Source organism: Macrosteles quadrilineatus, unplaced genomic scaffold, assembly GCF_028750875.1.
Source record: "Macrosteles quadrilineatus isolate MER2022 unplaced genomic scaffold, UCM_ALF_1.0 Scaffold_1__1_contigs__length_201487025, whole genome shotgun sequence".
Classification (NCBI taxonomy): domain Eukaryota; kingdom Metazoa; phylum Arthropoda; class Insecta; order Hemiptera; family Cicadellidae; genus Macrosteles; species Macrosteles quadrilineatus.
The window spans coordinates 92,605,274-92,624,982 of NW_026542594.1; the positions used below are offsets into that span (position 1 = coordinate 92,605,274).

Below are 19,709 nucleotides of genomic sequence, written 5' to 3' on the forward strand. Positions count from 1 at the left end.
TACTTTTGATACTCTTGATACTCATGATACTTTTGATACTCTTGATACTCATGATACTCATGATATTCATGATACTCTTGATACTCTTGATACTCATGATACTCTTGATACTCATGATACTCTTGATACTCTCGATACTCATGATACTCTCGATATTTTTGATACTCAATATACTAATGATACTCTTGATACTCTTAAAACTCAAGATACTCTCGATACTCTTGATACTCCTGATACTCTTCATACTCATGATACTCTTGATGCTCATGATACTCATGATACTCTTGATACTCATGATACTCATGATACTCTTGATACTCATGATACTCATGATACTCTTGATACTCATGATACTCATGATACTCATGATACTCTTGATACGTTTGATACTCATGATACTCTTGATACTCATGATACTCTTGATACTCATGATACTTTTGATACTCTCGATACTCATGATACTCTTGTTACTCTTGATACTCATGATACTCCTGATACACTTGATACTCATGAAACTCTTGATAATCTCGATACTCATGATACTCTCGATACTCTTAATACTCATGATACTCATGATACTCATGATACTCCTGATACTCTTGATACTCATGATACTCTTGATACTCTCGATACTCATGATACTCTCGATACTCTTGATACTCATGATACTCATGATACTCATGATACTAATGATTGATACTCATGATACTTTTGATACTCTTGATACTCATGATACTCATGATACTCTTGATACTCATGATTCTCTTGATCCTCTTGATACTCTTGATACTCATGATACTCATTATACTCTTGATACTCATGATACTCTTGATACTCATGATACTCTTGATACTCATGATACTCTTGATACTCTCGATACTCATGATACTCTCGATACTCTTGATACTCATGATACTCATGACACTAATGATTGATACTCATGATACTTTTGATACTCTTGATACTCATGATACTCATGATACTCTTGATACTCATGATTCTCTTGATCCTCTTGATACTCTTGATACTCATGATACTCATGATACTCTTGATACTCATGATACTCTTGATACTAATGATACTTCTGATACTCATGATACTCATGATACTTTTGATACTCTTGATACTCATGATACTTTTGATACTCTTGATACTCATGATACTCATGATATTCATGATACTCTTGATACTCTTGATACTCATGATACTCTTGATACTCATGATACTCTTGATACTCTCGATACTCATGATACTCTCGATATTTTTGATACTCAATATACTAATGATACTCTTGATACTCTTAAAACTCAAGATACTCTCGATACTCTTGATACTCCTGATACTCTTCATACTCATGATACTCTTGATGCTCATGATACTCATGATACTCTTGATACTCATGATACTCATGATACTCTTGATACTTATGATACTCATGATACTCTTGATACTCATGATACTCATGATACTCATGATACTCTTGATACGTTTGATACTCATGATACTCTTGATACTCATGATACTCATGATACTCTTGATCCTCTTGATACTCTTGATACTCATGATACTTTTGATACTCATGATACTCATGATACTCATGATACTCTTGTTACTCATGATACTTTTGATACTCTTGATACTCATGATACTTTTGATACTCTTGATACTCATGATACTCATGTTACTCTTGATACTCATGATACTCATGATACTCTTGATACTCTTGATACTCATGATACTCTTGATACTCTAATACTCTTAAAACTCATGATATTCATGATACTCATGATACTCTTGATACTCATGATACTCTTGATACTCATGATACTTTTGATACTCTCGATACTCATGATACTCTTGTTACTCTTGATACTCATGATACTCCTGATACACTTGATACTCATGATACTCTTGATAATCTCGATACTCATGATACTCTCGATACTCTTGATACTCATGATACTCATGATACTCATGATACTCCTGATACTCTTGATACTCTCGATACTCATGATACTCTCGATACTCTTGATACTCATGATACTCATGATACTAATGATTGATACTCATGATACTTTTGATACTCTTGATACTCATGATACTCATGATACTCTTGATACTCATGATTCTCTTGATCCTCTTGATACTCTTGATACTCATGATACTCATGATACTCTTGAAACTCATGATACTCTTGATACTAATGATACTTCTGATACTCATGATACTCATGATACTTTTGATACTCTTGATACTCATGATACTCATGATACTCATGATACTAATGATTGATACTCATGATACTTTTGATACTCTTGATACTCATGATACTCATGATACTCTTGATACTCATGATTCTCTTGATCCTCTTGATACTCTTGATACTCATGATACTCATGATACTCTCGATACTTTTGATACACATGATACTCTTGATATTTATGATACTCATGATACTCTTGAAACTCTTGATACTCTTGATACTCATGATACTTTCGATACTCTTGATACTCTTGATACTCCTGATACTCATGATACTTTTGATACTCTTGATACTCTTGATACTCATGATACTCTTGATACTCTTGATACTCATGATACTCCTGATACTCTTGATACTCATGATACTCTTGATACTCATGATACTCTTGATACTCTCGATACTCATGATACTCTCGATACTCTTGATACTCATGATACTCATGATACTCATGATACTAATAATTGATACTCATGATACTTTTGATACTCTTGATACTCATGATACTCATGATACTCTTGATACTCATGATTCTCTTGATCCTCTTGATACTCTTGATACTCATGATACTCATGATACTCTTGATACTCATGATACTCTTGATACTAATGATACTTCTGATACTCATGATACTCATGATACTTTTGATACTCTTGATACTCATGATACTTTTGATACTCTTGATACTCATGATACTCATGATAGTCATGATACTCTTGATACTCTTGATACTCATGATACTCATGATACTCTTGATACTCTTGATACTCTTGATACTCCTGATACTCTTGATACTCATGATACTTTTGATACTCTTGATACTCATGATACTCATGATACTCATGATACACTTGATACTCTTGATACTCTTGATACTCTTGATACTCTTGATACTCATGATACTCATGATACTCATGATACTCATGATACTAATGATACTCTTGATACTCTTGATACTCCTGATACTCTTGATACTCTTGATACTCCTGATACTCTTGATACTCATGATACTCTTGATACTCTCGATACTCATGATACTCTCGATACTTTTGATACTCAATATACTAATGATACTCTTGATACTCATGATACTCTTGATACTCTTGATACTCTTGATACTCATGATACTCTCGATACTCTTCATACTCATGATACTCTTGATGCTCATGATACTCATTATACTCTTGATACTCATGATACTCATGATACTCTTGATACTCATGATACTCATGATACTTTTGATACTCTCGATACTCTTGATACTCTCGATACTCATGATACTCTTGATACTCTTGATACTCATGATACTAATGATACTAATGATACTCTTGATACTCTTGATACTCATGATACTCTTGATACTCATGATACTAATGATACTCATGATACTCATGATACTCTTGATACTCTTGATACTCATGATACACATGATACTCATGATACACTTGATACTCTTGATACTCATGATACTAATGATACTCTCGATACTCTTGATACTCTCGATACTCATGATACTCTCGATACTCTTGATACTCATGATACTCATGATACTAATGATACTCTTGATACTCTTGATACTCATAATATTCTTGATACTCATGATACTAATGATACTCATGATACTTTCGATACTCTTGATACTCTTGATACTCCTGATACTCATGATACTTTTGATACTCTTGATACTCATGATACTCTTGTTACTCTTGATACTCATGATACTCCTGATACACTTGATACTCATGATACTCTTGATAATCTCGATACTCATGATACTCTCGATACTCTTGATACTCATGATACTCATGATACTCATGATACTAATGATACTCTTGATACTCTTGATACTCCTGATACTCTTGATACTTATGATACTCTTGATACTCTCGATACTCATGATACTCTCGATACTCTTGATACTCATGATACACATGATACTCATGATACACTTGATACTCTTGATACTCATGATACTAATGATACTCTTGATACTCATGATACTCATGATACTCTTGATACTCATAATACTAATGATACTCATGATACTCTTGATACTCATGATAATAATGATACTCATGATACTCTTGATACGTTTGATACTCATGATACTCTTGATACTCACGATACTCATGATACTCTTGATCCTCTTGATACTCTTGATACTCATGATACTCTTGATACTCATGATACTCATGATACTCATGATACTCTTGATACTCATGATACTCTTGATACTAATGATACTCCTTGTTGCGTACTAGTTCATCACTTTTCCATATTTTCATTCAAAATTGATTTCAATATATTATAATTTTATTTTTTCTTTGTTCTGAATACAATTTCCTATTTTTCTTTCCCATCCCAATTTCTTGACAGCTGAAAGTTATTTAATTTAATGTTTATTTACATCATATTTTTGATTATTATAAAAAAAAAAAACATTGTATTTCTATCTTCAGTACAATCACCACACATAATTTTTGTTCTCAATTTTATTTTATAAAACTACATACATTTGTCTGGGATTCAAGCTAAATATTCATTTTAACTTGTAAAACTACTTTATACAATTCTTATCATGAACATAACTAAATCTGCATGAATGAAAAGACATTTTAAGTGATACCTATTATCAACCAGCAAGACATGAACTTGGACTTAAACACTCAAGAAGCCAGTTATGAATCTACCAAGGCTATTTGTGACATCAGTCAAATTGTGAATGATTGACATTCTGAGGTGCCTCGGTGAGTTTCAATATTAAGTTTAATGCAATTTCACTATTTACTCTCAAACCTGAACATTGTACATTAAATTGGAACTTTTCTTGTTACTTATTTCTTTAATATAATTGATTTGATGTAAAATATTTAGTTGACAAATCCCAACAATATCATTTTTGAATAGTTTCACTTCTTTGCCTAATTTAGGCTGGTCCTTCGATTTATTTCCGTTATTATTTTTCTTATCTTCAACTACCTTTCCCCCACAAATTCTTGGTCCAAATCGAGCAGGATTATTTTGTTATCAGCCCTGTGGCCTTATAGTCTATTATCGAAACATCCATCTTACTTCTCATTCCTTCTGTCCCTACGTGTCTGACTGTACGTAACACGCCCATTGCAATATGCCCGGCAACAGATCAACAGATTTCAAGTCTGAAACTTACATACGTCTCACCAACTTGACAAAGGCTAGATTCTCTCATCTTTTAGAGATTATTAACAATTATGACACACCTATTACCAAATCGGACTTAAGAAAATTGACCAATTACCGCAATGAAATTCAAAGAAAATATGACGATTTTCTTTGCAATTTGGAACGTGTGGTTCAAGTTCAGGATGAGGGGAACATTACTGAGGAGCGTTTGGTAGCTGATCAAAACAGTGTATCAGACTTGTTCATAGAGTTGACCTCTTCTATTGATGATATGTTGTCATCTGGCGATGAACAACTTAGCCTACCTGGCTCGAACGCTGAATTAACTATACAGCATCAGTCATGTTCAGCGCGACTACCAAAACTTGAACTTCCTAAATTTAGTGGGAACTTCGCTGATTGGTCAAACTTCATCAATGTCTTCAATACGACAATTCACAAAAACGACACGTTAAACAAAGTAACTAAGTTTCAATACTTATTAAGTGTTTTGTCATCAGAACCATTGAACCTGATTAAAAACCTTTCACTTACTGAGGCTAACTATGACATTGCCTACGAAATGGTTTTCAAACGTTACCAAAATGACAGACGCTTACGCCTACTTCATCTCAATATTATTCTTGACTTACCAGACATTTCTAGTCGCAATGTTTCTGGAATTCGCACGTTTGTTAACAGCTACAATGAACATATTCAGGCGTTAACTGCAATCGATTGTGACATCAGCAATTCCAACCATTTATTGACGGCGTTGCTACTTCGGAAACTTGATGTGGATTTACGCAAACGTCTTGAAACATTCCGTGACAACAGACAGGCTACAGCTCACACATTGCCCTCTGCAGAAGAAATACTTGAATTTCTCACGTCCGAATGTGATCGGCATGAGGATGCAGTTGCTACCACATCGTGTTTTAAAGAATCACGTATCTCCCATGTTCCGGAAAAACAGGTTAACACACGTAAATTTATAACAAGTACAATATTCAACTCAAAACCTAAAACTCAACAAGTTACGTTGCTGTGTGCTGGATGTGATGGCACTGATCATAAAACTTACAACTGTGCCAAATTCTTAAAACTATCACCACAAGACAGATTCCAGGCAGTAAAATCACATCACCATTGTATTTCTTGCTTAGGAAATCACAGTTCTCAAACATGTCAGTCTCAGTCAGTTTGTAAACATTGTAGTAAACGTCACAACACCTTATTGCACTTTCCAACTGAAGAACTGACATTCACAAATAAAGTTGGACAATCCAATTCACACAAACGAAATGAGCAGTTTCGTCCATCCAATCTTAATACAGATGCACAAAATCCAATCACCTTGCATGTCCGTAATCCTCGAACCACCGTTTCACAAACAGCAATGGTCTTATTGGGAACTTTATTAATTAACATACGTAGTTCCAGTGGACAGGTTCAAACATTTCGTGCGCTTATTGATACAGGAAGCATGGCGTCTCTTATTTCTGAACGTGCTGTTCATTTACTGAATACTCCTCGAAGCAGATGTTTTACTCAAATTGTAGGCATCAGTCAGCAAAGTACAAAAACAAAGGGGCAAATAACAGCAAGCATTGAAACTTTATCGGGAATTACACTACAGCCGAACCATTCATTTGTTATACTTGATAAGCTTACACTGAACATTCCTCGTTGTCCAGTAGCTCCAGAGGTGGTTTCACGCTTGAAACATGAACAATTAGCAGATCCTAATTTTCATCTTCCTAACCGCATTGATGTCATTTTAGGAGCATCTTTGGTACCTCATTTATTCACAGGTCCTGTTACATCACTCGGCAGCACATTGCCATCAATAATTAATACTCCATGTGGTAACATAATTATTGGTACTACTCCATGTACACCTGATACATTGCAATCATGCACATCTCAATCGAGTACTTTAAATATTTGTTTGCATACTACAAGTTTAAATGATATACACGATTCCATTCAAAGATTTTGGCTCTTAGAAGAAATCCCAAATCACAAACAACAATCCCAAGAAGATATTCATTGTGAAAGGTTATTCGCAGACACTCATACCAGAGACGAACTCGGTAGATACATTGTACGATTACCGTTTAAAGGCTCATCCAAAATGTTAGGTTCGTCCATTGATGCAGCTAAGCAACGTTTAATTGCAATGGAACGTAAGTTTTCACGTAACGAACGTTTTTCTATGCTGTATAAGGATTTTATGCATGAATACTTATCTCTTGATCATATGTCTCTCATAGATGTATCGTCATTAACTCCGCAACATTATTATTTACCTCATCACGGGGTGTTAAAAGAATCTAGTTCAACAACTAAGCTTCGCACTGTATTTGATGCAAGTTGCAAAACTGATTCTGGCCATTCACTCAATGACTTGTTACTGACTGGTCCAGCATTGCAACCTAACATAGCTGACATTCTGACTCAGTTCAGAAGACATCGTATTGTCATGTGCTCAGACATCAAACAAATGTATCGCCAAATTGTGATTCATCCTTCGGATCGTAACTATCAGCTGATTCTATGGCGCGATTCACCAAATAAGCCTATGCAAACATATCAACTTAACACTGTTACATATGGTATGAATTGTTCTCCATATCTAGCTATTAGAACCTTGCACCAGCTAGCTACTAATGAAGGTCACAAGTACCCTCAAGCAGCCTATGCAATAAAACACCATACATATATGGATGATATTATTACTGGCTCAGACACTTTGGAAGAGGCCATACAACTTAAGACTCAACTTACTCAGTTATTGCAATGTGGTCAATTCGAACTTCGCAAGTGGATGTCAAACTCAGAACAGTTGCTTCAAGATCTTCCTGAGTCACATCGCGAAACTCCAAAATTTGTGTCTGAATCCTCCTGTCCTCAATTTACTGTATTAGGTCTCCAATGGTCACCTACGTTGGACGTTTTCACTTACGTTACCACTAATCTAGATTCTAACGCAAATCTTACAAAACGACATGTTCTTAGCGCAATCGCTAAAATCTATGACCCGTGTGGATTCTTAACTCCATGCATCATGATAGCCAAGTGTATTATGCAACAAATCTGGATTCTTGGAATCAGTTGGGATAGCATTTTACCTGATTCTATTATCGATCAGTGGAAACGATTCTCTGATGATACTCAATATTTATCAAACATCACCATACCACGTTCTTTAAATCTGCATTATTTAAAATGCATTGAGCTTCATGGTTTTGCGGACGCCTCAGAAACAGGATTTGCTTGTTTAATTTATTTCAGATGTGTCCATCTTGATGATTCAGTCACCATAAACTTCGTTATGGCAAAAGGTCGTGTCGCTCCATTACGTTCCACGACAATACCTCGTTTAGAGTTATGTGCAGCTCATTTGCTGTCAAAGTTGACATCTCATTGCACATCATTGTTTCCCAACATGTTTAATACAAACAACATCTTCTTGTGGTCTGATTCCACAATTGTCTTAACCTGGATCAAAACCCCAGCTTACCAACTTAAAACTTTTGTCGCCAATCGAGTTGCCGCAATTCAAGAATCGCACTCCACTGAAGTGTGGCATCACGTTAACACTAATGACAATCCTGCTGACTGTGGTTCTCGTGGTTTACGAGTCAAACAGCTGCTAGAAAATCATATGTGGTGGTCAGGGCTTTCACGTCCATCAACAGATTGGCCAAAGCAAGAGCATCCAAAACCTGACTTTAATTCTGAAGTTTCGTCCGAATTAAAACCAACACCGTTGCCTGTGTTTGTAACTACAGGTGTCACTGAATGGCAACCACTGAAATTTTATTCATCGTGGACAAAACTCGTGCGTATAATTGCAATTGTTTTACGATTCAAACACAACTGTTTGAATAAACAGAATCGTATCATAGGTTTCATCACAACTGACGAATTGCGCACATCTACATTAAAGATCTTTCACAGAGTCCAATCAGAAGTCTTCGCCACTGAAAAACAGGAACTTCAAGCTAACCACTGTCCTAACAAACTTAAACCACTCCATCCGTTCATTGATGACAATGACATTATTAGTGTCGGAGGGCGTCTTCAGAATTCTGAACTTCCATACCAGTCAAAACATCCGATATTATTACCTAAATCTCACCACATCACAAATATTTACATAGACTACTGGCACATTACCTACTTGCATGCCGGTCCTTTATTTATCCAATCCATCTTATCTCGTTGTGTATGGATCTTAAACGCACGAAACATTATTCGAAAACGGATCCACAACTGTGTCACATGTTTCCGACACAAACCAACAAACACCATTCCATTGATGGCGTCTTTACCGAAACCCAGAGTCACACCATCTAAACCATTCTTGCATACTGGAACTGATTTCATGGGACCATTTGATACCAAAATAGCTAACATGAGATTTCTTAAAATTACCAAAACCTATGTCTGTTTGTTCATCTGTATGACTACTAAAGCAGTGCATCTAGAACTTGTAACTGACTTGACAACAGAAGCATTCATCGCAGCGCTCACTAGATTTATTAGTCGTCGAGGAATTTGTTCTCACATCTACTGTGACTGTGGCACCAATTTCAAGGGTGCTGCTAATGAATTAAACCGTATCACACAGCACACCATCGCTTCTTCAGATGCACGTGATAAATTACAAAGCCACTTTGCTCCATCAGACATCAGGTTTCATTTCAATCCTCCTTGTGCCCCTAATTTCGGTGGCCTATGGGAAAGAACAGTTCAAAGCGTTAAACGACACCTAGTTAGAGTTATTGATAAAACCATCCTCACACTTCCTGAAATGATGACATTATTAACGCAGATTGAGGCAATTCTTAATTCAAGACCTCTTACACCTCTCTCGACCGATCCTCAAGAACTAGATGTACTTACTCCAGGACATTTCTTGACAGGTGCACCATTAGTTTCCATCCCTGAACCACGTCTACTCGATGTGTCACCCAATCGACTTTCACGTTGGCAACAAGTGCAACAATTTTCACAACATCTATGGAAACGATGGAGCCTAGAATATTTGCATCATCTCCAGCAACGTCACAAGTGGACAAAATCGACTGCAAACATCAAGATTGGTGATCTAGTTCTCCTGAAAACCTCAACTCTACCATGCCATTGGCCAACCGGCCGTATCAGTGAATTACTTCCTGGGAAAGACAACATTGTCCGTGTGGTAAAAGTCAAGACCACTGATGGAGAATACATTCGCCCAGTGTCCCAAGTCTATCCAATGCCAATGAGTGACACCAACTTTGGTTGAACCAGACGTTCAACGGTGGCCGGCGTTGTTGCGTACTAGTTCATCACTTTTCCATATTTTCATTCAAAATTGATTTCAATATATTATAATTTTATTTTTTCTTTGTTCTGAATACAATTTCCTATTTTTCTTTCCCATCCCAATTTCTTGACAGCTGAAAGTTATTTAATTTAATGTTTATTTACATCATATTTTTGATTATTATAAAAAAAAACATTGTATTTCTATCTTCAGTACAATCACCACACATAATTTTTGTTCTCAATTTTATTTTAAAAAACTACATACATTTGTCTGGGATTCAAGCTAAATATTCATTTTAACTTGTAAAACTACTTTATACAATTCTTATCATGAACATAACTAAATCTGCATGAATGAAAAGACATTTTAAGTGATACCTATTATCAACCAGCAAGACATGAACTTGGACTTAATCACTCAAGAAGCCAGTTATGAATCTACCAAGGCTATTTGTGACATCAGTCAAATTGTGAATGATTGACATTCTGAGGTGCCTCGGTGAGTTTCAATATTAAGTTTAATGCAATTTCACTATTTACTCTCAAACCTGAACATTGTACATTAAATTGGAACTTTTCTTGTTACTCATTTCTTTAATATAATTGATTTGATGTAAAATATTTAGTTGACAAATCCCAACAATATCACTTTTGAATAGTTTCACTTCTTTGCCTAATTTAGGCTGGTCCTTCGATTTATTTCCGTTATTATTTTTCTTATCTTCAACTACCTTTCCCCCACACTCCTGATACTCATGATACTCATACTACTTTTGATACTCTTGATACTCATGATACTTTTGATACTCTTGATACTCATGATACTCATGATACTCTTGATACTCATGATACTCTTGATCCTCTTGATACTCTTGATACTCATGATACTCATGATACTCATGATACTCTTGATACTCATGATACTCTTGATACTAATGATACTTCTGATACTCATGATACTCATGATACTTTTGATACTCTTGATACTCATGATACTTTCGATACTCTTGATATTCTTGATACTCCTGATACTCGTGATACTTTTGATACTCTTGATACTCATGAAACTCTTGATACTCTTGATACTTATGATACTCCTGATACTCTTGATACTCGTGATACTCTTGATACTCTCGATACTCTCGATACTCATGATACTCTCGATACTCTTGATACTCATGATACTCATGATACTCATGATACTAATGATACTCTTGATACTCTTGATACTCCTGATACTCTTGATACTTATGATACTCTTGGTACTCTCAATACTCATGATACTCTCGATACTCTTGATACTCATGATACACATGATACTCATGATACACTTGATACTCATGATACTCATGATACTCTTGATACTCATGATAATAATGATACTCATGATACTCTTGATACGTTTGATACTCATGATACGATTGATACTCATGATACTCATGATACTCATGATACTCTTGATACTCATAATACTAATGATACTCATGATACTCTTGATACTCATGATACTCTTGATACTCATGATACTCATGATACTCTTGTCACTCATGATAATAATGATACTCATGATAATCTTGATACGTTTGATACTCATGATACTCTTGATACTCATGATACTCATGATACTCTTGATCCTCTTGATACTCTTGATACTCATGATACTCTTGATCCTCTTGATACTCATGATACTCATGATACTCTTGATACTCATGATACTCATGATACTCATGATACTCCTGATAATCTTGATACTAATGATACTCCTGATACTCTTGATACTCATGATACTTTTGATACTCTTGATACTCATGATACTTTTGATACTCTTGATACTCATAATACTCATAATACTCTTGATACTCATGATACTCATGATACTCTTGATACTCTCGACACTCATGATACTCTCGATACTCTTGATACTCTTGATACTCATGATACTCCTGATACTCTTGATACTCATGATACTCTTGATACTCTCGATACTCATGATACTCTCGATACTCTTGATACTCATGATACTCATGATACTAATGATACTCTTGATACTCTTGATACTCCTGATCCTCTTGATACTTATGATACTCTTGTCACTCTCGATACTCATGATACTCTCGATATTCTTGATACTCATAATACACATGATACTCATGATACACTTGATACTCTTGATACTCATGATACTAATGATACTCTTGATACTCATGATTTTCATGATACTCTTGATACTCATAATACTAATGATACTCATGATACTCTTGATACTCATGATACTCTTGATACTCATGATACTCATGATACTCTTGATACTCATGATAATAATGATACTCATGATACTCTTGATACGTTTGATACTCATGATACTCTTGATACTCATGATACTCATGATACTCTTGATCCTCTTGATACTCTTGATACTCCTGATACTCTTGATACTCTTGATACTCCTGATACTCTTGATACTCATGATACTCTTGATACTCTCGATACTCATGATACTCTCGATGCTTTTGATACTCAATATACTAATGATACTCTTCATACTCATGATACTCTTGATGCTCATGATACTCTTGATACTCATGATACACATGATACTCATGATACACTTGATACTCTTGATACTCATGATACTCATGATACTAATGATACTCTTGATACTCTTGATACTCATGATACTCTTGATACTCATGATACTAATGATACTCATGATACTCTTGATATTCTTGATACTCATGATACACATGATACTCATGATACACTTGATACTCTTGATACTCATGATACTAATGATACTCTCGATACTCTTGATACTCTCGATACTCATAATACTCTCGATACTCTCGATACTCTTGATACACATGATACTCATGATACTAATGATACTCATGATACTCTTGATATTTATGATACTCATGATACTCTTGATACTCTTGATACTCTTGATACTCTTGATACTCATGATACTTTCGATACTCTTGATACTCTTGATACTCCTGATACTCATGACACTTTTGATACTTTTGATACTCATGATACTCTTGATACTCTTGATACTCTTGATACTCATGATACTCCTGATACTCTTGATACTCATGATACTCTTGATACTCTCGATACTCATGATACTCATGATACTCTTGATACTCATGATACTCATGATACTCTTGATCCTCTTGATACTCTTGATACTCATGATACTCTTGATCCTCTTGATACTCATGATACTCATGATACTCTTGATACTCATGATACTCATGATACTCATGATACTCCTGATACTCTTGATACTAATGATACTCCTGATACTCTTGATACTCTGATACTTTTGATACTCTTGATACTCATGATACTTTTGATACTCTTGATACTCATAATACTCATAATACTCTTGATACTCATGATACTCATGATACTCATGATACTCATGATACTCTTGATACTCATGATACTCTTGATACTAATGATACTTCTGATACTCATGATACTAATGATACTTTTGATACTCTTGATACTCATGATACTTTTGATACTCTTGATACTCATGATACTCATGATACTCTTGATACTCATGATACTCATGATACTCTTGATACTCTTGATACTCTTGATACTCTTGATACTCATGATACTTTCGATACTCTTGATACTCTTGATACTCCTGATACTCATGATACTCATGATACTTTTGATACTCTTGATACTCATGATACTCATGATACTCATGATACACTTGATACTCTTGATACTCTTGATACTCTTGATACTCATGATACTCATGATACTCATGATACTAATAATACTCTTGATACTCTTGATACTCCTGATACTCTTGATACTCTTGATACTCCTGATACTCTTGATACTCATGATACTCTTGATACTCTCGTTACTCATGATACTCTCGATGCTTTTGATACTCAATTTACTAATGATACTCTTGATACTCATGATACTCTTGATACTCTTGATACTCTTGATACTCATGATACTCTCGATACTCTTGATACTCTTGATACTCCTGATACTCTTCATACTCATGATACTTTTGATGCTCATGATACTCATGATACTCTTGATACTCATGATGCTCATGATACTCTTGATACTCATGATACTCATGATACTCATGATACTCTCGATACTCTTGATACTCTCGATACTTATGATACTCTCGATACTCTTGATACTCATGATACTCATGATACTAATGATACTCTTGATACTCTTGATACTCATGATACTCTTGATACTTATGATACTAATGATACTCATGATACTCTTGATACTCTTGATACTCATGATACACATGATACTCATGATACACTTGATACTCTTGATACTCATGATACTAATGATACTCTCGATACTCTTGATACTCTCGATACTCATGATACTCTCGATACTCTTGATACACATGATACTCATGATACTAATGATACTCATGATACTCTTGATATTTATGATACTCATGATACTCTTGATACTCTTGATACTCTTGATACTCATGATACTTTCGATACTCTTGATACTCTTGATACTCCTGATACTCATGATACTTTTGATACTCTTGATACTCTTGATACTCATGATACTCCTGATACTCTTGATACTCATGATACTCTTGATACTCTCGATACTCATGATACTCTCGATACTCTTGATACTCATGATACTCATGATACTCATGATACTAATGATACTCTTGATACTCTTGATACTCCTGATACTCTTGATACTTATGATACTCTTGATACTCTCGATACTCATGATACTCTCGATACTCTTGATACTCATGATACACATGATACTCATGATACTCTTGATACTCGTGATACTTTTGATACTCTTGATACTCTTGATACTCCTGATACTCATGATGATTTTGATACTCTTGATACTCATGATACTCTTGATACTCTTGATACTCATGATACTGCTGATACTCTTGATACTCATGATACTCTTGATACTCTCGATACTCATGATACTCTCGATACTCTTGATACTCATGATACTCATGATACTCATGATACTAATGATACTCTTGATACTCTTGATACTCCTGATACTCTTGATACTCATGATACTTTTGATACTCTTGATACTCTTGATACTCCTGATACTCATGATACTTTTGATACTCTTGATACTCATGATACTCTTGATACTCTTGATACTCATGATACTTCTGATACTCTTGATACTCATGATACTCTTGATACTCTCGATACTCATGATACTCATGATACTCTTGATACGTTTGATACTCATGATACTCTTGATACTCATGATACTCATGATACTCTTGATCCTCTTGATACTCTTGATACTCATGATACTCTTGATCCTCTTGATACTCATGATACTCATGATACTCTTGATACTCATGATACTCATGATACTCATGATACTCCTGATACTCTTGATACTAATGATACTCCTGATACTCTTGATACTCATGATACTTTCGATACTCTTGATACTCTTGATACTCCTGATACTCATGATACTCATGATACTTTTGATACTCTTGATACTCATGATACTCATGATACTCATGATACACTTGATACTCTTGATACTCTTGATACTCTTGATACTCATGATACTCATGATACTCATGATACTCATGATACTAATGATACTCTTGATACTCTTGATACTCCTGATACTCTTGATACTCTTGATACTCCTGATACTCTCGATGCTTTTGATACTCAATATACTAATGATACTCTTGATACTCATGATACTCTTGATACTCTCGATACTCTCGATACTCATGATACTCTCGATACTCTTGATACTCATGATACTCATGATACTCATGATACTAATGATACTCTTGATACTCTTGATACTCCTGATACTCTTGATACTTATGATACTCTTGGTACTCTCAATACTCATGATACTCTCGATACTCTTGATACTCATGATACACATGATACTCATGATACACTTGATACTCATGATACTCATGATACTCTTGATACTCATGATAATAATGATACTCATGATACTCTTGATACGTTTGATACTCATGATACGATTGATACTCATGATACTCATGATACTCATGATACTCTTGATACTCATAATACTAATGATACTCATGATACTCTTGATACTCATGATACTCTTGATACTCATGATACTCATGATACTCTTGTCACTCATGATAATAATGATACTCAAGATAATCTTGATACGTTTGATACTCATGATACTCTTGATACTCATGATACTCATGATACTCTTGATCCTCTTGATACTCTTGATACTCATGATACTCTTGATCCTCTTGATACTCATGATACTCATGATACTCTTGATACTCATGATACTCATGATACTCATGATACTCCTGATACTCTTGATACTAATGATACTCCTGATACTCTTGATACTCATGATACTTTTGATACCCTTGATACTCATGATACTTTTGATACTCTTGATACTCATAATACTCATAATACTCTTGATACTCATGATACTCATGATACTCTTGATACTCTCGACACTCATGATACTCTCGATACTCTTGATACTCTTGATACTCATGATACTCCTGATACTCTTGATACTCATGATACTCTTGATACTCTCGATACTCATGATACTCTCGATACTCTTGATACTCATGATACTCATGATACTCATGATACTAATGATACTCTTGATACTCTTGATACTCCTGATCCTCTTGATACTTATGATACTCTTGTCACTCTCGATACTCATGATACTCTCGATATTCTTGATACTCATAATACACATGATACTCATGATACACTTGATACTCTTGATACTCATGATACTAATGATACTCTTGATACTCATGATACTCATGATACTCTTGATACTCATAATACTAATGATACTCATGATACTCTTGATACTCATGATACTCTTGATACTCATGATACTCATGATACTCTTGATACTCATGATAATAATGATAATAATGATACTCATGATACTCTTGATACGTTTGATACTCATGATACTCTTGATACTCATGATACTCATGATACTCTTGATCCTCTTGATACTCTTGATACTCCTGATACTCTTGATACTCTTGATACTCCTGATACTCTTGATACTCATGATACTCTTGATACTCTCGATACTCATGATACTCTCGATGCTTTTGATAATCAATATACTAATGATACTCTTGATACTCATGATACTCTTGATACTCTTGATACTCTTGATACTCATGATACTCTCGATACTCTTGATACTCTTGATACTCCTGATACTCTTCATACTCATGATACTCTTGATGCTCATGATACTCTTGATACTCATGATACACATGATACTCATGATACACTTGATACTCTTGATACTCATGATACTAATGATACTCTCGATACTCTTGATACTCTCGATACTCATGATACTCTCGATACTCTTGATACTCATGATACTCATGATACTAATGATACTCTTGATACTCTTGATACTCATGATACTCTTGATACTCATGATACTAATGATACTCATGATACTCTTGATATTCTTGATACTCATGATACACATGATACTCATGATACACTTGATACTCTTGATACTCATGATACTAATGATACTCTCGATACTCTTGATACTCTCGATACTCATAATACTCTCGATACTCTCGATACTCTTGATACACATGATACTCATGATACTAATGATACTCATGATACTCTTGATATTTATAATACTCATGATACTCTTGATACTCTTGATACTCTTGATACTCATGATACTTTCGATACTCTCGATACTCTTGATACTCCTGATACTCATGATACTTTTGATACTTTTGATACTCATGATACTCTTGATACTCTTGATACTCTTGATACTCATGATACTCCTGATACTCTTGATACTCATGATACTCTTGATACTCTCGATACTCATGATACTCATGATACTTTTGATACGTTTGATACTCATGATACTCTTGATACTCATGATACTCATGATACTCTTGATCCTCTTGATACTCTTGATACTCATGATACTCTTGATCCTTTTGATACTCATGATACTCATGATACTCTTGATACTCATGATACTCATGATACTCATGATACTCCTGATACTCTTGATACTAATGATACTCCTGATACTCTTGATACTCTGATACTTTTGATACTCTTGATACTCATGATACTTTTGATACTCTTGATACTCATAATACTCATAATACTCTTGATACTCATGATACTCATGATACTCATGATACTCTTGATACTCATGATACTCTTGATACTAATGATACTTCTGATACTCATGATACTCATGATACTTTTGATACTCTTGATACTCATGATACTTTTGATACTCTTGATACTCATGATACTCATGATACTCTTGATACTCATGATACTCATGATACTCTTGATACTCTTGATACTCTTGATACACTTGATACTCTTGATACTCATGATACTTTCGATACTCTTGATACTCTTGATACTCCTGATACTCATGATACTCATGATACTTTTGATACTCTTGATACTCATGATACTCATGATACTCATGATACACTTGATACTCTTGATACTCTTGATACTCTTGATACTCATGATACTCATGATACTCATGATACTAATAATACTCTTGATACTCTTGATACTCCTGATACTCTTGATACTCTTGATACTCCTGATACTCTTGATACTCATGATACTCTTGATACTCTCGTTACTCATGATACTCTCGATGCTTTTGATACTCAATTTACTAATGATACTCTTGATACTCATGATACTCTTGATACTCTTGATACTCTTGATACTCATGATACTCTCGATACTCTTGATACTCTTGATACTCCTGATACTCTTCATACTCATGATACTTTTGATGCTCATGATACTCATGATACTCTTGATACTCATGATGCTCATGATACTCTTGATACTCATGATACTCATGATACTCATGATACTCTCGATACTCTTGATAC

The 19,709-nt window shown here is 34.6% G+C and overlaps 1 protein-coding gene across 1 annotated transcript; it reads left to right on the forward strand.

Moving 5' to 3' along the window:
* Positions 1-9,872: 9,872 nt before the first annotated feature.
* On the forward strand, positions 9,873-10,700 carry LOC128998954 (uncharacterized). The gene has a single exon (XM_054425313.1). The coding sequence runs from the start codon at positions 9,873-9,875 to the stop codon at positions 10,698-10,700; it is 828 nt and encodes a 275-aa protein (XP_054281288.1).
* The last annotated feature ends 9,009 nt before the right edge of the window (positions 10,701-19,709 follow it).

What these genes read in the sequence shown, in the direction of transcription:
- LOC128998954 (XM_054425313.1), top strand. Translation starts at nt 9,873, where the DNA reads ATGACTACTAAAGCAGTGCATCTAGAACTTGTAACTGACTTGACAACA.